Source organism: Merops nubicus, unplaced genomic scaffold (genome assembly GCF_000691845.1).
Source record: "Merops nubicus isolate BGI_N331 unplaced genomic scaffold, ASM69184v1 scaffold677, whole genome shotgun sequence".
NCBI classification, from domain to species: Eukaryota; Metazoa; Chordata; class Aves; order Coraciiformes; family Meropidae; genus Merops; species Merops nubicus.
In genome coordinates, this window is record NW_008618079.1 from 138,305 (window position 1) to 163,519 (window position 25,215).

At 39.0% G+C, this 25,215-nt stretch overlaps 1 protein-coding gene across 1 annotated transcript in view; it reads right to left on the minus strand.

The window, feature by feature from the left end:
* The window catches only part of COL19A1 (collagen, type XIX, alpha 1), a 188,893-nt gene that overhangs the window by 129,178 nt on the left and 34,500 nt on the right, over positions 1 to 25,215 (minus strand). The window contains exons 8-9 of the mRNA XM_008943299.1: positions 25,015 to 25,077; positions 15,324 to 15,377 (exon numbers count right to left, since the gene is read on the minus strand). Of these exons, the coding sequence (XP_008941547.1) occupies positions 15,324 to 15,377; positions 25,015 to 25,077 (117 nt within the window). The remainder of the gene's footprint in view (positions 1 to 15,323; positions 15,378 to 25,014; positions 25,078 to 25,215) is intronic.

Below are 25,215 nucleotides of genomic sequence, written 5' to 3' on the forward strand. Positions count from 1 at the left end.
GGACCCCTGGGGCTCATTTCCCTTCTGGCTCTCCCTGCAGGGCGGGCCGCACCCTGGGGGGAAGCTATAAGGCAAACTCACCACCTCTTTATGAAGGGCTGTGGGAATCACCCATACGTCAACCTTACTTTGGGGCTTGGGGTTGAAAACCCAGCATTTCAGTATAGTGTGGTGTTGTTATTAGCAATAAACCTTTAGTCATACCTGCAGCTTTTAATTTATCACCGGCAATCCAAAAGGACCTGCAAATGTTGCTGTAAATAAACGATGACTATTTGCCTCCCAATTTGTGTCTGTTGCGTATTTGGTGTTGGCCTCACAAGATCGGATTTATTTTCCCATTTTTGTCAACAGGTTAGTGACCCCACCACCTCCCTGGGCAGCCTGTTCCACTGCTTGATAACCCTTTCAGTGAATAAATTTTTCCTAATATCCAGCCTAACCCTCTCCTGGTGCAACTTGAGCCTGTTTCCTCTTGTCCTGTCGCTTGTTACTTGGGAGAAGAGACCGACTCCCACTTCACAAGAACCTCCTTTCAGGTAGTTGTGGAGAGCAATAAGATCTCCCCTGAGCCTCCTTTTCTCCAGGCCAAACAAGCCTAGTTCCCTCAGCAGCTCCTTGTAAGTCTTGTGCTATACACCCTTCACCAGCTTCATTGCCCTTCTTCAGACATGCTCCAGCATCTCAGTGTCTTTGTAGTGAGTCGCCCAAAACTGAACATAGTATTCAAAATGGGGCCACACCAATGCCGAGTACAGGGCCACAATTGCTTCTCTTGTCCTGCTGGCCACACTATTTCTGATACAAGCCAGGATGTTGGCCTTCTTGGCCACCTGGGAACACTGCTGGCTCATGTTCAGTTGGCTGTGGACCATCACCCTCAGGTGCTTTTCTAGCAGGCTTCTTTCCAGCCACAATTCCCAAGCTGAAGCGTCATTGCCAGTCACCACTCTCAAATGCCACTCATTTCAAACAGAACAGAACTGGACTGCAAGGAATTAAATAGCAAATAAAGGAGAACAATGAAAGCAGAATTTATTATCAGCACACAACCAGGACCTTGGGTAGTTTGTGTTTAGTTCCTCAGTTGTGAGAGGAAACTTATTAGCCTCTGTGGAGTCCTCAGGAGTTCTAATGACAGAGCTTGTAACATGGGGAGAGTTCCAGGCAATGAAGAAGAGCAGTGGAACAGAACAGGTTCTCCTCATTTTGCCTCACTGTGTCCTAGGAGCCTGAAGGGCCTTTACAGTTTTTTCCCCTATTTTTTTGGGATGAGTCAAATTTCTTTTTTTAATAGCTCAGTTAAATTTTTTAGGTAAGAAGGGTAAGAAGTACACTATACTTTACTACTTAGAAGTGGATAACAATTTTTTTTTTTTAATTGTTATTTAAAAACATAGTGTAGACAGGAATTGAACATGGGCTTGAAAACAATCTTGTTCAGCTGAGCTACAACATCATACACAGAGCATAAAGAAAACTGAAACGAAAACAACGAGAACACTTCCTGTAGAGTACTGAAAATACACAAATAGGCTTCTGGCTGCAAGAGGTTTCAAAGATTCATGATGTCTTATGGATGAATAGTTTAGAAAATTAAGGCTAGCCAGTTGTATATTTCCATCATCTAAAGCAATACAGTAGAAAAAATATTTGAAGTGATCTTACACTCATAGTAACAAAAATCTATCAGTTGTCCATGTTTTTTTTCCCTTACAGAAGACTGGTCAAAAGAAAAATTGCCTGACTTACACACTACTCATTGATTTGTTGTTAACACAGCCATAAAATGGCAAATCTAAATCCCATTAAGGTTTCAACAGAACTGAAAATTCATCTAATTTGCCTTGCTAAAATTATATTTGAACACAATAATGTTAAATATAAGTTAAAAAGCATTATCCAATATCAATTAATTGCTGAAGTCTTTTCAAAATAATAAAATATATTAAAACCATATTATGGTGAATATATCACCATAATAATGTGATCCCCAAGTTTACATTAGGAAGGTAAACAGCGTTGGTCAGCCTCTTATATGTCAGAGGCTGTTCTTTACTGCAGGAATTATCATCATCATCTATTTCCACAACCTGAAGATTCACAAGGCAGATTCTCATCTGGTACAAGTGTCAGTTTACACTAGCAGAGATCTCACAGATCATTAAACACTATTAAGTCTAACGTCTAACCACACAGATATGAAATTCAAAATAGCAGTAAAAAAACTAAGAATTTAAGGTGAATCAAAAATAAACAGATTGCATATAGACTGGGATTTCTAAGCTAGGAAATTTCTATTTCCTCCCAAGTGGGACTGTGGGGAACATAACCAGGACAGCTGATCCAAACTGACCAAAGGGCTATTCCATACCATATGATGTCAGCTCAGCTATAAAGCTAGCACAAAGGGGGGGAGGGGAGGGGGGAAGGGCGCATTCCTTAGACCTCCGGAGCAACCACTACGTATTTTGGATCCCTGCTTCCCAGGAGTAGGCCAGATATCAGAAAGTACAGAATAAATCTTTGTTTTTTCTCTTCACTTCCACATGTGGCAGTGCTTGCCTTTGCTTTCCAACTAAACTGCCTTTGGTTTTACCCATAAAGGGTTTTGTCTCCATCTTATTTTCCTTTCCCTTTTTGCTCTGTGGAGGATGGAGAGGAAAGGGGGAGGGTGATAGAGTGGCTTGGTGGGCATCTGGTGCTCAGATCTAGGTCTGTGTATCTAGGACTCCACTAGTTTCCCACCTGTGAATCCAAGATCAGCAGATCTACTGACAGCTCAGGAGCCCTAGGAACTGCTCCCTAAAGGTAAGTCTCCAGGTATAAACCATTGCTACCAAATCTGATAAGTTTTAATTTTAACAGAAACATCTCAGCCTAGTAGGATTGCAACTTTTCCTTTCAGGTCCTTTTCTTAATCTCTTTGAGGCTTATTAGTCTATTCCATATCCTACATCTGGCATGCCTGACAGAAAGAAGCTAGTCCACTATCTGATGGACAAAAGTTCTCAGTATGAGTTTTCAGTCATCCTCTCACTAAACCCCAATGTTTATTTAGAGAATCAACACTACTCTGAAAGCCATTTCTCTGCCTACATTCCTTTCTCATTCTTCCAAAATTGAGCAGAAGTACTGCCAGTACACTATATTCTACGTGGTGGTATTTCTTCTGGCTATTTCACAACACTAGCATTTTATTCCTGTCCATTAAAAAGAGCCATGCATTTTTGTTAACAGTTCCTGAAGTCTCACCTTCTTCCACCTCTTGGATTTGATACTAGAAAATAAAAATGCTCAGGCTAAAGCATGAAGAAATGAGGCAGGAGGTGGAAGAAGACAAAGTAGCCATAGTCAATGTTACACTACACATCCTACTGGCTAAGGCTCTGGGTGTTCCCATTAATCAAAGATGACTTGTAAGAGCATCCTGATACTTCACTATTTCCACTGCTGGTTTTGCCAGCAGAGTTGTTATCACAGAATTAAGAAACGTCAGTAAAGGTCGTAATTTCTATCACTCACAGTTCTGAGAACAAACCAAAAAACAGCTCCCAAGTGCATTTAAACAAACAGGCCACCACTGAGACAGTCTCTCTCCAATTGAAGTGCTGTTATGTAGCTTACAACAAAATCAGTAAGAGAGGGCACTGTACACTATTTATTCCTGTCTGTTAAGTAGTTTCCCACCTTTGCTCAGCCCTCACATCTCTTATCAATACATCTCTTATCAATACTGTATGCTCCTCCAGGCAGGGAACTTTTTACTCCAGGCTTGTGCTACGCTGTATACAGCTCATGTTATGGGAAGACACACAACCATAGAGTGTAACAGCTATATCCCAAAAGTCTGTCATTCTTCTTCCATTCATATTGTTTAAGGAAATTTAATTCTAAGAAGCAGACAGCTAAAGAAACGTTTCTTGAGATCCTATTATCAATTGTTATAAAGTGTTGTGCATCCTCCACATGTAAAGGTAACAAGTTACAACTATTAAACAAAGTTAACTATGGAATAATTTCTCCTATTTACTATCCTATTACAAACTAAAACAATGTTGTCTTCCTTGTAAGGGAAAATCAGAAGAACTGCCATTCACAACAGCAAGGGAGCACAGTGAAAGGGGTATTAATTCTGAGGAAAAAGCATTAGCTCACTAGTGTCTCAATATCTGTAAAAAAAAAAAATAAATCTGGCTTGTGTGAGGTACTTGTTAAACACAACTCAAACACCTGTCAGCCAGCTGGGCTGTGTGTGTTCACTGCTCAGCCATCTGCAGAAACACACCCCACGCCAGTTGCTCTACTTAGTGTGGCCTGGGAACAAGAATCCATTAGACAGAAAGTCAACAGTGGAATTAACAGCACTTTTTCTTTTAGTGCCCTTCCACTTACTTGTTTGACTTCTCGTGTTTCTATTTTTGGGAGCCTCATGCCAGAAGAACAGTGCTGACTGCTGATTAGACAAGACTTGGCCCAGCCTCAGCGTGTCACTTTGATTTAATCGATTCAGACTTGAAACATGGAGTATGAATCTTAGGTGTTGATAAATACTGCCTAGCAGTGGGGAAAAAAAACAAAACCAAAAAAAAAAGCCCCAAATCAACAACCAAAAAAACAAAATCACAACCATTCTCTTTTGCAATACCTGTGAATGATTTTACTGTATGAATAAAAAGCAGCTTTTATGTCCAGCAACTTTGTGTCTAGGAAATATAAAAAAAATTTACATTAGATTTGGAATATAAAATCTACATTATAATTTATTTTTTTTAAGAAGTATATTCTTTGACATTAAAAATGCATGCTTGAGCTGATTTAGGTAATTACATGACTAATACAACTCACCCACCAAAAAAACGGAGAATTAATAGGTTACAAGTCACAGCAGCCGCCATTATTACCTATAACCTCTGTACAACTTGTAGTACATTTACATTTTCTTCTGCATGAAGCTAACAACTTTGTAAAAAAAAATCTCATGCACTAATTTTAATAAATTTAATAAGTTAGCCAGGGAGATAATACTGTTATATATTAAGTATAATAACATAAGTTATCCATAATTATCCCAATATAGATCAATGATTCATCACATCCCAAATGTAGTTTTTGGTGTAGTCCAATACCTAATTCCTCAAAGAAAGACAAAGAAAAGAAGGGAAAATGTGTTAGGCAAGCTGTACAATGATGCAGTACAGTAAGTAAATTCTTTCCTCCTCAAATAGTCTATCTCCTGCAACACACTGCTGCCAAATTTTACAATGCTAAGTGTTGCAATAAAGGCTATTTTTCTTAAAGCCTTACTTTCTGATGAGATACGAAAAGCTCTGAATACTAGTTTCAAAACCCAGTCTCAAGCCCTCACAAGTGCAGGAAAAAAAAAAAAAAGGAGTCACAGAAACGTCACAGAAAGAACCTAATAAATATAATTTACGAACAATTGAAGAATCCCCGAGCCTCCCCCCTCCCTTTCAAAGTCTGTAAGGTCCTGACTGAGGCTTTTGAAACATCGTTAGGAATCCCAGAGCCAGGCAGGCTCACAGCTGGAGTATTCATCAATCTCTGATTACAGAACAAAGAGTTGCATTTAATGACTACGTTATTTAACGACTGCATTATTTTGTACTTCCACATTACATAACATGCTAACAAAAGCCTGTCCTGCATGGCAGCGTGCCACCCTCAGTTTTGCTCCCAGCAGCCCAGACCCCTATAAAATGGCTGGTGACCTCTGGTTTCTTTGGCCACACCTCACATCACAATAGCGGCCGCTGCACGCCAGGCCCCGGTGACTGGCCGCATTCTGCTGGCTAGTACAGTTTAACTGCAAATACCAGAGGGTAGACCCTTCCAACCCCACTCTTATCTCACCAGTGTCAACCCGCATGAAGGAGCCCACGGCTTTGATGCCAAGCAATACAAGCATTAGCATCTGGCTCCCAAAACACATTTGCACTTTTGTTCTACTGAGACGTACTAATCTGATTTTGTGGGAAACCACGGGAGGACAGAAGACAATGCCATGGCTTTCCTCAAATGGGTTAGCTGGCAGGCTGAAACCTTTTTTTCTTCCCCCTCAAAAAAACCCTCTAATTCTTTAATTAAAAACGAAGCCTCTTCTCACCAACTGCACCCAGCCTACAACAGTGATTAGCACCATTCCCTCCAGAATGGATGTAACACCCAAGCAATGCCACCGCAGGCAAGGTAATTTGATTCCACAGAGCTTTCTGCTGAGAACTCAACTGAACTGCTGTCGTTTAGCTTTAGGAATTGAAAAACCAGGGAGCTCAAAAGTTCCTGGAGTTGAGAACTGCAAAAATCACCTAATAAGGCAAAAATAAGTCAGCACGGCAGACAGCTCTCTGGAATCAAATTTATGATCAAAGGCTATTCAAAACACTTCCTTGTAACACTGAGACAGAGAGCAAGTAAGCAAGAACTATACATGTTGAAGCAATGAAACGAGTTTTGGGAAACATAATGGTCTACAGCATATTTGCCCAGTAAAGATTTTTAGAAAGCATATTTATGCATCAAAAAGCTATTGAGAGCTACTCTTTTCATACACGTCCATCTCTTAAAATCAGGTGTGTTAACTCTACACAAAGATATCACTGAAAACACAAGAATGCAAAACTTGTACTCATGCCGGTAACAGATGGTGTCCAACTGCTTGACTTCCAGTGGCCAGCAATTCTCAAACTGAAGGTTTTAAACTTAGTGGTAATATAGCTTTCAGTTGGAAAACCACTGTCTGCCTTTTTTGGGGGTAATCTATTTACTTGTTTAGCCATAAAAACCTCATGTTTAAAAATTGGCACCTTATTTCCTATTAAAATGTTATTTCAGCTTTACATTCTTGCAGCTCACAATTCTCCTAGTCTGAAAAGCTTTCTGATGCAAAATACTTTTATTGTACCAGCGATTACACTCTCTTTATCTCTGCTGGAGACTCCAGAGTAAAGCAGTACAAGGGCTTTTCAAAAGCTGTATAACTTGCACAATTTATGTCCCTACCTAATCTAAGAATATTGAAATATAAATGATGAGAAATGACAAGAGCTCAGAAATTGGATGGCACTGAATAAAAGACAGACTGAGGAAGATGGCTTTAAGCAGCACCTATCCAATGCTCCACATGCAGTTTTGGAAGCTTTCTTAGAGATGCTGATGAGCTACCTCAGAAATATACTGATCCCTGTCAAGGATCTGTGCAGCATGTGAAATGTGGAAGGCATTGTGTCCAGAGATCTTTAGAGACAGCTGCAAGGAAAAGACTGCATTACTGTAACCTCAACACCAAAGTCTCCACAGATTTGTATGTTTGCATGAGTGATTGATGCTCCGGGATCACATGCTGAACTGGTATAATAGGCCATATACCCATGGCTCTTCTGCAAAGTGAAATATGCCTTGGAAAATTCTAGACAGAGTTCCCATGGTCTAGCTGGAGCAATGGGGAAAGCAGGTCAAGGATCTACATGCTGACATGATTTGATTTGGATGTACATTTAACAAGTTTCCGTTTGTGGATTTTATGACACAGCTGGCCCTGAAGACCTGAGCCTGGAGTAACTCAGTCCACAGATAAGTATTAAAAGCATCTCCAAAAGTAATTTGAAGTCACGTGCTATACTGGCACGCCATTTATGTTTGGTTATTTTTTTCCAAAATTTAAAATGAATTTATATATATTTAAATCATCTTGGAAAACAAAGCACTGACCATGTCTAAGCCATGTTTTATATTGAGCTTATGAATTCAATTTAGAAAACTATCGTACCTTATTTTAAACTCACTTTCTCAGGTACCACTAAGAAAGCTCTTCCTGCCAGGCAATGCAAAGCAGGCTGTTCAGGAAGCACTAACATGCCATCTTGACACAGCACGCATACCACAAATGATATCAATATGATGTTTTGGGAACCCTTTTACTAATATTTTCCTTACATGTGCCAAATAAAAAAAGAGAACCCTATTAGAAAATGGTAATCAGATTTAACAAGAATAAAATTATCTGTTTTCTGTTTCAGAATCAGTTAAAACTGAACACAGCACACTGGTAACAGACTTGAGAAAACTGAAGTTACAGATAACCATGTCATTCAGTTCAGTGAGGAAAAAGACCACCACAGACAAATTACCTATTCCAGTCCTGTTATCTTCTACCTCACAGAATATGTGAGCACGTGCACACTTTGTTGGGCCATTGTCACAAATATAGGAAAGCGAGCAAAAGAAGAAACAACCTTTTTACAGATACCTACTGCACAGTTTCATGTAAACCCAACCTCATCTTCACAACTCTTGAAGTACAAGTCGCACTCAGACATTTGGTAGAGCTCTCAAAGTGTACACTCATTTTTTTCCTCTAGTCTGACTTTGAATATAAATCTAAGCTGTGTGGTGATAAACATTGTTTTTACACACATAAGCCTTTCTTTCTCTGTTCACTCTGTCTAAATGTTTATTTGATTAATACACTGCAGGAGCACCCATACAGTGCAGTAGCAAATGCACAGCATATTGAGTATTTCACTGCTTCTTCAGGCTTACTGTGCAAAACCTGCTGTTTTAAAAAGCTTACTCAATATATTTAATACTTTAGGATATCTGTTCATAATCTAGATTGCAAAAAAGTAGTGCAAAAAACCACAACAGTAAAGCTAAGTCATTTGAAAGCCAAGTATTAAGAGTGAATGGTGTCACAAGTATTTAATAAAATGTAGTTTAAGAACCAGATGCATCACCTCCATCACAATGAATTGTATACCATGAACCATATGAAAGCAATTACTATGGACATTTGGATAAAGTGGAACAGGCAAAACCAGACTAGTTTGGTTACTGAACTGTCTAAATACCATTTCTGTCTGTGTCAGTTTTATTTTTTAGAATGTGGTAACTAAGAAAAGTATTTTCATAATAGAAAAAAAAGAGACAAATGTGTAATGGCCAATTACAGAGCCAATTATTCACCTTCAGCAGCTTGAGTTCTTTGAATCTTGCTGCCATCAGCATGTTCTCAGAAGCTTAAGAGCTTTTGGCTAGCAGGACCCATGACACACACAAACCATAACTCCGCAAGAGGCTTAATACTTGATACAATAGTACATGCCATGATGGCAACCTATCTCTCAGAAGCAGGAACTGTCCTTCTAAACTTTCCAAGCACACAGAGATCGTCCACTTCTTAAAATGTGATATTCCAAAACAATCGAGAGAGGTTTATCTTGACAAACCAAGGCATCACAGACTATCAAAAAACAAACCACAATACCAAATAGGACTACATCACCTAGCATCCAGGACATAAATAAACTTCTCACTTAGGCCATACAGTCAGTTATACTAAATGGCTTCAGAAGCATATCCAGAGACAATTTCACTTACTAACTGCCCAAAAGCAGACTAACGTAGTGGTTCCTTTGACATGTGTTTCTTCTGTTCTCACAGATTTTGTTGAATACCTGCAGATCAAGATATAAGGTCTCACAGGTACAGTGATTCTGATTTACCACAACATTACAATTCTTCTTGTACCATGATTTGACAAGTACCTTGAAGAAGAGTCCCCAGAAGGCTGAACTACAAATCAGTCCCGATTGCAGGAAGGGGACCATGGCAATATATTCTGTATCTTCTGGCAGTCTACAAGTGAAGTGTGTTTCCTTCCAAAGGAGGACTTAAGTTAGTATTATTTTTCAGAACTACAACCTAATGCCACAGAATTTTCTCCTCTGATACTCTCAAGAATTTCTTCCACTGCCCTAAGTAGGTTCTACTGTTTTAAAAACATCTCTTAAGAAGGTTCCTTGAAAACGAACAGGGATGAAGTTAGACATCAAATAAACTCATATACGTGATGGTGTCTGTGATTTACCATGTTATGACTTTGGGGGCCTGAGGTAGGGCTCCACAGGCACTGCATTTGATTCTTGACTCTCTAAATTGGCTAGTCAGCACTGTCACACTGGCTGCTTTTGCCCTGAAGACAGATGAGATGACAGGCACTTTGTGGTATGTTGCCAGTCAGTGAATACCTTGTTTTTTACTTTGGCAGCTTAAAAGAACTGCAGTAGGGGGAAAAAAATAAAAATTAAAAAAATCAGCAAAACTGCAAAACTACGGTCTGAACACTCATCTGTTTTCTTTTGGATATCAAGGCTATCCTTATGTCACCATCGAATCATTAAGACTTAAACTTGGTTCTCTGTATTAGAGCACAGCAGATCCAACCCCTCAAATGGCAAGAATCTCCTAGAAGTCTGCACCTATTAGCCAGTACAACTGTTGCAAAATCACTGCAGAACTTAGTGAAATTACATTGCCAGTGGTAATGTCTTTGAAATGACAGAAAGCCATGTGTTACATTTGAAGACAGACTGAAGATAACGTGATGTAAACAATCTATTTTCACACTTTAGACCCCTGAAGCCACAGATGAAGCCTTACAGATGTTTTGCCACTTACACAGATCTGGAAAATTAAGTATATGACTATGGAGAATTTTCCTGGAGATTCTCCTGATAAGATTTTCTTAAGTAATAAAGTGTATTGGGTAGAATTAGTCTAACTAGGCTTTTTATTACAATGTCAGAAACATTTGTGCTAATCGGTTCTATAGAAACATGCCTTCTAATAGCCAAGTTTATCTCATTTCAAACTTCCAAAATAGGTCAAATCACAGAATCAGAGAATGTTAGGAGTTGGAAGGGACCTCCGGAGATCATCGAGTCCAACCCCCCTGCCAGAGCAAGACCATCTAGTCTAGGGCAGGTCACACAGGAACGCATCCAGATGAGTCTTAAAAGTATCCAAGGTAGGAGACTCCACAATCTCCCTGGGGAGCCTGTTCCAGTGCTCTGGAACCCTTACAGTAAAGAAGTTCTTCCTCATGTTGAGGCGGAACTTCTTGTGCTCCAGCTTGTATCCATTGCCACTTGTCCTATCTCAGGGTACAAATGAAAACACGTTTTCTCTTTCTTCTTGACACCCAGCCCCCATATATTTATACACATTAATTAGATCCCAACTGAGTCTTCTCTTCTCTTCTCCAGACTAAAAAGCCCCAGGTCTCTCAGCTTTTCCTCATCAGGCAAGTATTCCAGTCCCCTGATCATCCTCATAGCCCTTCACTGGACTCTCTCGAGTAGATCTCTGTCCCTCTTGAAATGGGGAGCCCAGAACTGGACACAATACTCCAGGTGAGGTCTCACCAGGGCAGAGTAGAGGGGGAGAAGGACCTCCCTTGTTCTGCTGGACACAAATTAATGAATATTGTTGCTTATTCATAGCAACATAAGTAAGATCTGCCATGTATTTATTCTCTGAAGCATTCCCCAGGGAAAGAAGTATGAATAACGAAGCATTGCAGTAGATGGTTTTTGGGTGTATCAGAAAGAGTCCCTTTGCTCTCTAAAACCTCAAACTACACTTAAATAAAAAATAATTGTATTGCTTCTTTTTTTATTTTTCCTATTTCAAATTAGCAACTCAAGGGACATATCTGCAGAAAGCTTGGAAAAATACAGAAAAACACAAACCCAACCATACCAGTCAAACAAATGTAACATCTCCAACAAAAGGTAACACGTATTGAAGGGTTTAAGAGGATAAACAAACAGCAGTAGCTCCTGAGGGTGCTATCCCAGCATTGCACAATCCACACCTCCACTTCCTGAGATGTTGTTATATACAAAGTAGACACCTTTGTATATAATAGTGCTTGGAATATCTTTATTCCTTTACTTTGTTCAGTCATCTTTGAATCTGTATGTACATTTTTAGCATCCAGAATATCACAGAATAAAGAGTGCAAAAATAACAAATGCACACACGTTTACATAGCTCTTGAGCATCAGCTAAAAGATACAGCATGTTAATGTGAAAAATAAAATGATTCTGCCCCCAGAAAGGAGCTAATAATTGCACACAGCACTGTACTACTCTATATAGATGTGACATGTCTGGCTAGCAGAAGCTGAGTGGCTGGATTTCAGTTTCTTCATCTAGTTATGCACGTACGAAATATTTTGTTTGCCTTCTTTTTCTTTTTTTAAATAGCTTTTGGTTTTGTCAGTTTCAAACTCCACAGTAATTCATTTTTAATTTGCAACAAGGGTATGGGTTTTTTTTTTTGTAGTCTAAATTAAAAGAGTTATAATGTTCAGGAAAAGTACAGTGTTTTGGTATTAAATATGATCTGACTGTTCAGCCTTATGTAAGCCAACGGGAGCTTTGGGATTTGGCCTGACAGTGAATCTACAAGGCGCTAGGCAAAAAAACCCAAACACTATTAACCATGGAAACTGTAATAACAACTTGTCTTGGAAAAGCAATGGAGCCTGGTAATTTTAGAGGAAGATAACATCAGAGAAGGAGCTACAGAAAGAGCCAAGGGAAAACACAGTTTCATTCTAGATCAATCTTATTCAATCTACAATGTTTTACAATAACTCTTTCCATTAATTCACATCTGGGAGCACAGTAAAGTAGAAACTGTCTAGCTGGATCAAATAAAAGGTTTCTCTGGTCAAGTACATGACTACAATTTTGGCAACAGCAGATGCCTACAGAAAAGTATAACAACAAGGCAACTGCAAAGACTTCTCAGTGGGTTTCCCAAACTTCAGTTTGTTGGAGCTCAAGAACTTTCAGACAAGCAGCAGTGTCTGTCTGACACACTCCATGGATTTTTACTCCATCAAATTTCTAATAAATTTTTAGACTGTTTAATTCCTGTGGCAGTGTCCAAACTGTAATCATGTAATAGGAAGAATGAGCCCTTTCTATCCTTTTTGAACTTGCTGTCATAGAGGTTTGACGCTTTAATTTGCACACTGAAAAGGAGAGTAAAATAAATAAATCAATCCCTATTAATCTTTTCTGTTCCATTCATGATTATATAGAGCACATATCCAAGCTATTTCACTTCAGTTCTGCCTTTTTCACACTGGAGTCCACATCATCACTGCTTAATTGGAAATGCCCAATGCTCTTGATGACTCTTCACACTTTCTCTGTACCTTTTCCAGTAATATTAGATCCACTTCAAGATGTGGGAACCAGAACTCTATACATCATTCAAGATGCAACACAACACATTTTCACTAATAACAGTGACATTAGTATGTTTTTACTTTGTTTCCTATTCTCTTCCTCATCGTTCCCAAACTCCATTTGGAGTTGGAATCAATTCTGTGATTCCGTTTGTTTGACTAGTAGTTAACAGTGAGTGTATGTTTTCATTGATCTGTACTTCCAAGATCATTTTCCTGAACAGTAATAGCTAATCCAGAGTCTAACATTAAATACTTAATGCTTGCCTTGTTTTTCCTCTTCACTTGCACCAGTTTCCTATTACTTTCATGAGTTTCATGTACCACTTTATGATTCAGTCCCTCAATGTTGCAGAGTTCTCTAGACATCTTAGCAGACTGCTCTCCATCTTTCTACCACATGTAACTTAGCATCAGCAGCTAACACCATTTATTTAACTATTCTCTTTGGTAATTTTATATATCTACCTCCTGTTTTTAGCACTATGTAATTTGAGAGAAAAATAGCAAGTAAAAACAGAAGATGGTTTCATAGTTCTATATCCTGTTAATTACAGATTTTAAACCTGCCAGCTCAGGTGAATCTCTATTTCTTAGAATACTTAGAAATCTGAATAATTACAGAAGAAATCAAACCCTTTGCCGTTACTAAAATGCTACATACATATCAAAGCAGCATGTCAATGACTGAAAGAAGAAAAAAAATTCAAGTACACAATGAAAAAGAACCTAAGTAGATAGAATTGAGGATTAAGGACAAATTGTGATACTAAAGACAGCACTGAAAAAAAAAAAAAAAAATCAGTGAAGTGCACTGACACATGTATCTGGGGAGCTTCATTCATTTATATAAATTTATCTGGCTTCCATGCATACACAGAAAATCCATTATTATTTGATCTGTTACTATGAAACAGAAAAAAATCCCAATATGCCAAATAGATAGAAACTCAAGCAACAAGACATTGAGAGTTGAAGAGTAGCCCTGAAGAGAAGGACTTGGGGGTGTTGATTGGTGAGAAGCTCAACATGAGCCAGCAGTGCACTCATGCAGCCTAGAAGGCCACCCACGTCCTGGGATGCATCAAGAGGGGTGTGGTCAGCAGGTCAAGAGAAGTGATTCTCCCCCTTTACTCAGCTCTTGTGAGACCACACCTTGAATTCTGCATCCAGTTCTGGTGTCCCCACCATAAAAGGGACATATATCTGTTGGAATGAGTCCAGAGGAGGGCCACAAAGCTGATCCAGGGGCTGGAGCATATCTGCAAGAGGACAGGCTGAGGGCACTGGGATTGTTCAGCCTGGAGAAGAGAAGACTCCAGGCTGAACAATCCCAGGGGCCTTATAACTGCCTTCCAGTACCTGAAGGGAACCTACAGGGAGGCTGGAGAGGGACTTTCAAAAGTGTCCAGCAACAGGACAAGGGGAAATGGTTTTAAGCTGAAGGAGAGTAGGTTTAGACTGGATCTTAGGAAGAACTTCTTCAGTACGAGGGTGGCAAGACTCTGGAACAGATTGCCCGGACAGGCTGTGGATGCCCCCCGCCTGGAGGTGGTCCAGGGCAGGCTGGGATTTGGCATTAGCTAGTCTAGTTGAGAGGCGACCCTGCCCGTGGCAAGGAGGTTGGATTAGATGATCTCCAGGATCCTTTCCAACCTAAGCCATTCTATGGTTCCATGATGATTCTATGACATTTCCTCAGTGTTAAGAGGGCAGTCTCCTATACTGAAGAAGCTGGATATTAGACTAGTAGACTTCCTGTAATACAGGTAACTAGCTCTAAACATGTACAAACACCATAATTCTCACACTAAGACCCTGATATGAAGTAAAACACCCTCCTGAACACACAGGTAGCAGCACTGACATTCCTTCATAGCCAGGGCTACTCCCTTTGCTTATAGGTCAGCGGTGTTTATCTCAAAGCTCCACCAAGTAGCCTGTTGAGAGTGTAAGAGCTCTTTTCTTGGCTTGCAGACCACAAACTGCATAGAGGAACAAGTGGCTTCCATGGATTCTGTATAGCCCCCACTGCTGCTAGCAAAAAAAGAACCAAACAAGCACATCTGCAGAGAATACTATTGGTCTGAGTGGCTTTTTCAGCATGATACAAAATTATGGCAGTGCAGGTGAGAGCAGTTCATTTTCTAACAGAACTGTTCTGTCCTTCCATCTCTGTACATAATTACAGATAAGCCACTGACATAATGAACACTTCCCATGAATTCAATTACTTATTCATATACATGACTGTACCTTTTCGCCAGGGAGACCAGCAACACCGCCCTGTCCTTTCGCGCCCATTTCACCCTACAAAACAAATTATTCAGTTAGAAGTTCTAAATACTTCTGAGGTTAACAAGAACTACTCAGGTCATATCTGATTCAATAGAAAAACCCTGTTTTTGTCATGCTTACTAATGTAACCACTGCACAAGAGGATGCCTTACACATAGCACTAAAATCAGACATAATAAATACATGTTAAAACACCTATAATGTCATTTAAAGGCCCTTATCTGACAAATACTTGCACATGTACTCTTACATAAAAAGCAGGTCTGCTGATTTTAACAGAATTCACTGGGATAACAGAAAGAAGTCAAGTGGGTCTATTTTCTCTGGGTTGAATGGATTGTACACTGAGAAAGCTCAACATGGAATAGTTATTTTGCCTAGAAGTCACATGCCCACAGTATTTTTAAACTCTCTCAGAGAAACCAAACCCCAATCTGTAAGAACATTTTTAAGAGACAAATGACCAACTGATAGAAGAGGCAGCTGCAAATTGGACCTTGAGTCTTAAAAATGATTGAAGACGACATCTAACACAGAAATTTTGACAAAGAATGTCAAGCATAAGGGTTATAATATTTTAAATAAAAATTGGTGAATGCTACAGGAATACAATGAAAGCACTGAAACCATCTTGCAGCCTTAATTTAAAAACAAAACAAAACTTTATGTTTATCTACTTGTACCAAGAAAAGACCATTCTCTGTCAATGCTGCAGCCTTTTTTTTGAGAAATCCAGTTCTTTATGAAGAAAACATCACTGGTTTTAAAAGAATGAGCTATCAAATTGTTCTTGAAGAGAATGGGTTGCACAAAGAATCAGAAGAGCCACATTTACACAAATAATTGTTTCTTAAAATAGGTTGTACACCCAGGTTTGGAGTCCAAATCTAAAAACTGCAAACCCAAAAGCCCCTGTTGAAAAATTAGTACCCAAGACCTTTAAACTCACAAGGAGAATAACTTTATAAATAGCAGGATCCTGGAAAGTCATAATTCTGATATTCAGCATATGCAGAAACCTCTCAGTATTAGGCAAAGTTCTTCAGTTTAGTCAATAAGCCTGCCCTGCAGTAACAAATATCAGTTTCTCATGATCTTCACAAACAGGATACATACACAGTGTTGTAGTGACTTCTTTTTCTTCTGTTACATGCAGGACAGGAGACACTTAACTCGAGAGCATTGCAGCAAGGCTTCCAAGCCACAGAGCATACATGTCCCTTGCCCTCTACAGTTTATGAGTGCTCCCAGCCTGTACTCCCACTTGCCTGGACCATTCATGTCTGCCAGTGCACTGGTGGTCATGGGGTCTCAAGTAGTTCACAAGAGGAACACATCCCAGGCGTCTGGTTTCTTTCCTGAGAGCATAAAGACCAGGTTCCTATCCAGATGACCATTCCTGCATTTTATGTGAGATCACCCCCAAATAAAGCGCATAACCATTTCTAAAATTACAACCTAAGTCTCTCCATCAGGTTTAAAATTATTGTAATTAATGTAGTTATTGTACAATAACATCAGCTAGATATCCCAGAATTCAGCATCAGAATACAAACACTGCTGTAAAGCCTTTTAAAAACAAAACCAAAACACAACCCACTTCCATCAAAATCAAAAATTTGAAAGAGATCCATAGACAGAGTACTGTAGTACTTTTGTCTTTTCAGTCTAAGTGTAATACCTGCATTCTGAAATGAAGTTATTAACCTTTCTGAAGTTAAGGAGCAGTAACATTGGCAAGAAATAGTAACAGCAGCATTTGCTCTGTCCCAGAAGAGCCATTATAGAACATTCAATCCATAGTAAAGGAAAGATTTACAAGATATGCTTTTCCTCAGCATTCCCTCTAGGCTGGCACGCAGCAGCTGCTGACTCAGCACACTGTACTCTGATATCCTTAAGTCTCCCTATGCTTTAGCTGCACAGTCTATGGATTGGATCCAGGGCCCTGGATGACAGTCTCAGTTAGGTTCTGATAATTTGTTATTTTTGTCTCTAGCCTCAAGGAAGAATGAAGGGGAAAAAACCTAACCCCAAAACCCAAAGTACTACAGGTCAGATTTCCTTGTTGCCTTTTTCTAAAAGCAGAATGATGCGTCCTAATGATTATTACCATAATTAGGAAGTAAACTGTCATACCTTAAATGCAAATTGTTGATTCGCACCTATCATAGAACTTATCTACCTTCCTCGCTCCCCATTATAATTTCTTCACAACTAATCACAGAAAACATCTTAAAATAACTGCATGTGTGCAGCCTAACTCAAAAAAAAAGTACTATTCCAGCCCTAAGTCCAAACTACTGTGCAGAAGCAACAAAGTTCTGGAGGAACTTATGAGCCATCTCCTATGTCCTTTTTATTCAAATATTGGAATGGTCCTTAGTTAGGTCTATCTCAAAAGAAGACCAAAATCCTGTGTGTGTGAATAGCATGAGTGCACTGGCACTGAGAGATAAAGCAGCAAGACTGGCCTCTGGTTACCTTGTCTAATCACCCACAGAGCGACCCTTTTATCTATGCACGCCCTGTTCCCTTAGGCTACTTGTCAGTATTATAATAGATCAGAACCACTTTGTTACATTCAGCAGTGTATTTTTATACACTGTATAGTCTAAAATTACACTGCCTGCTACATGCCAGGAATCTTTTAGTATATATGACTTACTAGGCAATTAACCAACGTATGTTTACAATTCTTTTCCACTAACTGCAGACAGACTCCCCACCTTGAAGACAATGATTTTCCACTACAAATTAGATCATGAGTTTAAGCTTCTATCTTGTAATGGTGATTTTAATAATCACACTCTGAAAGTTTTTAGTTTATCATGCTTTCATTCAATGTGTTTAAAAATCAGACACTATAAGTTGTACAACCTATAATAGTTTTCACATAGGTAACATGACAAAATAATAATAAAAAAAAACAATAGAGTAAAATGCATTTTTGATGTTTTTTCCTTTTTTTTTTTTTTGTCTAATAGCATTTTCCTTTGCTTCTGCACATCTCAATGTCCTTTACAGAAGTGAAAAAATTATTTATTTATTTTTTTAATTTCCTACACTCTATTTTTCTTTCTTACAGAAATGAGATTAAAACAACAGGGTTCCTGACCATCAGGCATACATCTACTCATAAATAAATCTCTTTTATGCCTTACAAGAGTATACAAACTCCTGACAGACATGGGAATTGAACTTTTTAAGTTTAGGTAAATAAATCATTAAGTATAGGAATACAGAATCATGGTTGCTTAGAACTACCAAAGCCAACAGAAATATGCTGCTGCCAGAAGAGCGATATCACAAGCTGGTGAACACCAGCAGTACAGCGTTGGCATTTACATGTTACGAGGTACAATCAGTTTAACAATGTGCAGAGGCAGCTCTGCGAGCTTTAAGTCTGCTGCTAGGATTTTCTACTATGGGTACCAATGAAATTCCTTTTCAGCTGAGCACAAGATACTTATTGAAAAAAGTATTTAAGCCACAGCACATTTTTCAGAAAGTGATCTCCTGCAAACAATAGGATGGCTCCCATGTTTTGGACAATGTTTATTTTGGTAAGCTTATAAGCAGACAGGGTGGAAATTCAGCAGGCTGAAAAAAAAAGTTCCTGTCAACTTTCTGTAAAGTTAAGAATTTAAGAATTTAGCCAAACTAAATTCTTAAAAAGAGACTGCAGACAGTAAATACACTTCTTTCCAGTGATATCAATTAGCCTTCTGAAGTAGAAACAATTTTTTCACGAGACCACCTGCAATATAACACTTGTGATGGTTTTTCTACATTAATGATTCTGAGTTTCAAAAGCACTTGACCTTTACCTGTCTTCCTCTCTACACCATGCAGCCTTTAGTCAATGTGCCTGTCATAGAACTTGAAATTATATGCTAGTAGCAGACACCAAATACACACCTTGATTCTTATACCACACATTACCATTGACGAGTCATGTACAGTAAAGACAGCTTAAAGCCAAATGTGGTGATAGACAGAATGGCAAAGTCATAATTACTTAAGTTAAGAAATTACAGTCCTTTCTCATATAAAACCGAAAACCATCTTCAGACTAAATTATTTTATTTAAGCACATTGGCTCAAACAGAAAATCTATTTAAAATATATTTACATTATGATATGGAGTGGGATTAACCTTACACATTAATATTTCATCTACAAAACAAATTCTACTAGGAATTTTGAGAGGAGGAAAATATTCTCAGCAGGGTTCTGTACTATCCAGGTACAGATGATGATTTTAATACTAAGATAAAAGCAAATGCACTTAAACAGAAAGAATGACATCAACGTGGCCTAGAGCACACACTGCTAGAGTACTGCTTTTGTCTACAATGGGGACGTATTAGTTCAGCTAAAATGAGTAACCTACATTAGTGGTCAAAACACTCCTTCACCAAAATCAGTTTTGGTTTTGTAAGATTCGATTAATTAAATTAGCTTTCCTGTTTTTCATCCCTGCACAGTTACAAGTGCCAATAGAATCAGAAATATCCAGGTAAAAATACGTGTATTATTATCAAGAGAGAACTACCAGCACACTCTGAAGAGAGTTTTTCCCAGCAGACAGTGTACTGGCAGGGCTTCCAAAAGTGATAAAGGGGAAGGTGAAAGAGGTAACACAGAGGATTCATCCTGCATACTAGATCCATCATCTGTGTGATTAATGTCAGAAGCAGTCCCTGTAAAATATTAGGTAAACTAAAATTTACAACTTCAATATACAGACATATAAAAAGTTTTCATGATTACAAAATGGTGTTAGAACTGGAAAAAAACCCACCCTCATGAGGAAGTTTTAGTTGATGAGCACGATAAATTCAAATTCAGAGAGCAAAGAAAACTTGTCCCAAAGGTGGCATCACTCCAGGGTCTCCTTGGCTCTGGGGGAGAAGCAGGGAGCCTACAGCCCAGCAAGTACCACCCTTGTTACTCCCAGTGGAAGCCCCTGGCTGTGTGTGGAGCCTCCAGTGCAGTGGCTCAGACTCGCAGTGGCCAGAGTGGGGTGACTGCTGACTCTCCTGCCCAGTTTCAGCTCTGAGGGTGGCCATACTGGGGAGGAGTGATACCCCCAATCCTCCAAGCACCTCACAATGCTGAGGACTCTCTGCCATCCTCACCACTCCCTCTTGAGGAGGACTTCAACTGCCATCCTCAGGACTGAAGTGAATACTGGAACAGTGAATATGGTAACATGGAAAAGAGGTCTATACTTAAGAATGTTTTAAAGAAAACAAACTGTATTACTAATTATGTGTTCCCTCATTCATTTGATAAATTGGACTGTTATATGGCTAAAACATTAAGTAGGACTACCAATAATCACTGACAGCCAGCAGTATTTTGCCCCCAATTTTTATTTTCTATACATTCCAACTTCTAGATCCCTTTCAATAACTTCTGCAACAACACTGAACCAGAAAGCAACCATTCCCAAGACTGTATAGCATCACAGACAGATGGATGAACCTGGGTTATAAGAGGAATGAGAGAGAAGGAGGAAGGAAGGACTGGCAAAGAAAATAGGCAGAAAAAGCAGTCAGGCACCTCATTTGTTCTCCCTGAGTTTTCTTCTCTTATCATTCTATTACAAATATTTTCCTAATGTAAAAATATATTGCATATATCTCTACCAAGCATAAAATAGCTTTTTAAAAGTCTGTTTCCTTAAGTAAAATTTAAATTAATGAAGGTCATTTGAATAGCAATACATTTCTCCACGGTGTGCATCAACAGGCACTTTAATGTTTAAAAGCACTCTCCTGGCTTTTTGCTCCCTGCTGTACTTAGACCATTAACCAATGACCTATTAACACAGCTTGGAATGGTTTAATATTATATCAAATTATTTCATTCTCCTTGGATTTCAATTTAAAATCTTTCATGGGCATTAAGCTTGCTTAGAAGAAATAAAAATTAAAAACACAACATATAATTAATTTTTTAGTGTCTCTGATGGAGAAAATTAGTTTGTATAGTCAGTATATATGTAATCATTCCAATTACTGTGATCCATATTCTATCTTTTTGAACAATTTCAACACACTGAGGACAAAACAGGACCTTCACATTATGACCAAAAGACATTTGCTAACAACAAATACATTTCTAAGAGTCTGAGTAGCTATATATCACGCCAAAGTAGTAGAATTTGCTTCCAAAATAGAAAACACAGTACATTTCTCATTCAGGTCAGTAGAAGAGGAAACCTAGCTCTACAGAACAGGTATCAAAATGTGTTTAATCACAGGAGACTTCCACCTGACTTGTGACCATTAGAAACTTGTGAAATACACTGTGCTAAGAATCAAACTACCATGACAGTAACATGGTGTATTATTCAGGGATGACCTAAGTGCTGCACTTGACTGCTGCTGCCTTTCAGTTTTCATCCAATGGTAAAAAGCTATCAGGCAGTCCAAAAATTGTGTTTCAAGGGCAGAGATCAGTAAGCAGCAAATGAAGTTGGTCGTGGAGACTTTTTGAGTGTTAATTTTTCAGACATTAAAGAACAAGAGGTTGTCTCTTGCTGCAGATAGCTGCAGAAGCTGACCTCCCAGAAAATAAAATCCTGCACAGCAAACATCCCTGGGTCCAAGCTTGCAGATGAAACATAAGTGAAAGGAACTGCTGCCCTTGAGGCACTTTTTGCTACACAGTCAGGGGTATATGGTACCTGACTGAACAGTCTGTTCATTCAAGAAGGGACACAGTCTTGAAACCAAACACCTCCTTCATCCCCAAAGCACCAGAGATAATATTTCTATTGCTGAGTGAAAAACAGTCCTCATAATGTCCTCATGAAGCTGTAAGGGCAATTTTGCGTGGCTTGAATATAGCCTAACACCAATTTGTAAATCCCACAGCAACAAAATAACATGTAAATTCAGTCATACAATTAATTACAGTGGATGGGAAATTGGAATGAAACCATGAAAAATGAAAGGATAAGGAATGTTGTGCTGTACAGGAGATAATACCAGCGTACACAGAAATTTCCTAGTAAAGAAGCTAAAAAATTAACATTAACTTGTTTTCACCTCGATGCTGGGATGACAAGGACATTTAAGCACAGTTAGTAGGGTTCTAATAATAATAATATGATTTAGAAGCAGAAGAAAGCGATAAAATAAGGATCTGAGCACAAGCAAAATGGGAAATATAAACTGCAGAACCATCAGATAACTTAATGAAGACCGCCCCCCCCCCCCTTTTTTTTTTTTGTGACTGGCCAGGAAAATCATCAAGAAGATGTCTATTTAGTGACTAACACAATATAAAACATCCAACCACAGTCTCTTACCCTTTGCATCATCTGGCAATAAAGTATGTATCCTGCATGTCTCAAATGGTCTGGGGCCTCAGTGCCTCTCCATCTCTAATTACTGACGTAACAAGGACATCATTGAGAGCAAGTGTTACTGAAAACTTGCGTAAATGCAGAGAAAAAGAAAAAAATTACACTAAAGCATCCCAGAGCGTGGCATTCAGCTCCATTATTGTAGGCACTATTCAAGGCAGTATTTGTTTGCTCCCCAAGGTCAACAATGAGACCATCCTTTTCAGCACAGCAGTAATGTGCCCTCTGCCTACCCCCAAACAAAACCAAGATGGCTCCATCCCAAAGCTGGGAAGTAGCATGTATTTATCAATTATAAGGAAGATTCAAATGAAGCAGATTTCTAGCTGTTTACTGCACTACCTCTGCCTTTAACCTGCTGATACACTGCATTTTGTGAACTGATATTCACAAATCTCAATTCACCCTCATTAGGCTAAACTGTGGGATGCACATAATCCTGCTCAGGCTCTAAACATTCAGTGAAGTTTCAGAGTGACAGGTGACAAACAGTTCAAATTTAGATTTATAAGTAGTAGGCAACTACAAACAAACAAACGAACAACACACCAAACCCCACAACTATTTTCATAAATATCAAAAAGACTTATTTTTCATTAATCTCAAGCTTAACAATTCTTAGGTTTATGTCCAAATTAAAAATTTTGTACTTTGTAATCCAACAATGTCTGACACAGCCTCTTGAATTTTCTGTCAGTGTACACAGAAGTTGGCAGGATTGATTGACTGTTGGATGGGTTTTGAATCAATGCAATGAGTGTTTCTTTGCAAATCAAACAGCAGAACAGAACTGGAAGTGACCACAGGCAACCACACATTTTGTTCAGAAATATTTACTGTACTTAGCACAGTAAATATTGTTAAGTGACAGGGAGATGCAATGGTAAAAGAAATAGGACTTCTAAAGTATCCTTTCTCATCTTAGTAGCAGTAACAATCTAAATGGATCACGTCAGGAGCACAAGGGTGGATTCCCAAACAAATGTTAGGAAACCCCCTATGCTAATAAACAGACTAATGTTAACACAGACAACTGTTCCTTATACGCAGACCTAAGATCTGGAAAGATTAATGATTAAATTTGTAAACTGCCAGTAATCCCTGTAGGTTCATCTGGGCTATAGAAACTAACATGCTTAAACATTTTTTTTTCTACTTAGGAAAAAGATACAGCCAGTATAAAAAGTCAAATCTATATATTGGAGGGGAAGAGCTGTGGGGGAAAGACTTTAGCAAGGAGTTTACCTGGTTTCAGCCAAAAGTGTGGATAAGCCCTCTCAGAACTAAGCCCTCTCAGTTCTCAGAACCATTTCAGCCAGGTACTGCAGCTGTAGGAATGGCGCTGGCTATCTCCACAAACTATTTCAGATCACGTATTAAAGAGTGTGCTGTGAGGGTCGATGCTGGCTTAGGACACCTTCACCCTAACCTCTGGTTTAGGACATTCCAGGTATCTTCCTCTCACATTGCGCTCCCTGAACTCAGAATTCTTATCCACTGTCTTTCTGGCTGGTTTGCAATAGTTTATTCAAGTTGCCCCCTCTATTAGCACAAGAAAAACACATTCGCAGACATGTCTTAATCCAGAATCCTCCAACCAAATTTAGGGAATGGAGTGAAGGGAAAACAACTGATGTGCTGACCTTTATTATAAGGAAACTCGCAAGCCAAATAACATAGGAATATCATGGCAAGCCTTACGGAACAAAAATACAGAACAGGCCCAAAGAAAGGAGCACCAGCTGGCATGTATTAGGGCCTCACCAGCGCCAGGTCCCTGTCTCTTCAAAATTAAGAAGGTTTTAGGAAAGAATGATGTCAAAGAACATACAGTACTGAGGTCATATGAGTGAATTCTTACCCTCCTCCTGATGACTGGAAGGGTGAATCCACCATGCAGGATTCTGTCCTTGAGCACTGATGTACACACGTGATATGGGAAAATCCTTGCCACAGATGACATAAGTGACCTCTTTTTTTCGATAAGGAGAAGAGGAATAGAATGTGCTGACAGGATTGGGTAGGCATGTGCCTCCCAGGCAGGTAAACTGTGTTCCATGGAACTGATGAGGGGACCTCACAGTGAGACAGCTGTAGGCTGCCTGGCAGGAAGCCCATGCACAGAACCAAAGACTTATTAATAAAGTATTAAACCTGTATACAGGGCGATTCCTTTAAGGAGCAACAAAATCCATAAAGTTTCTCTTTAGAAAAGATAAGCCAAAGATAAAGATTTGAAAGATATAATTTAAGTGGTTATTTTACCTTTTCACCTTTATCTCCTTTCTGGCCTGGCAAACCAGCCACTCCTGGCAATCCTGCTTCTCCCTGATTATAAAAGAAAACAAAACCAAAAAAGAGATCAACAAAGAAGCAGATCCAAAATATTTTTTTTGGTTTGGCTTCCTTGTCTTTATCACAGAAGAATAACAAAGCAAATGATTCAGAATAAATATAGCGCAACCA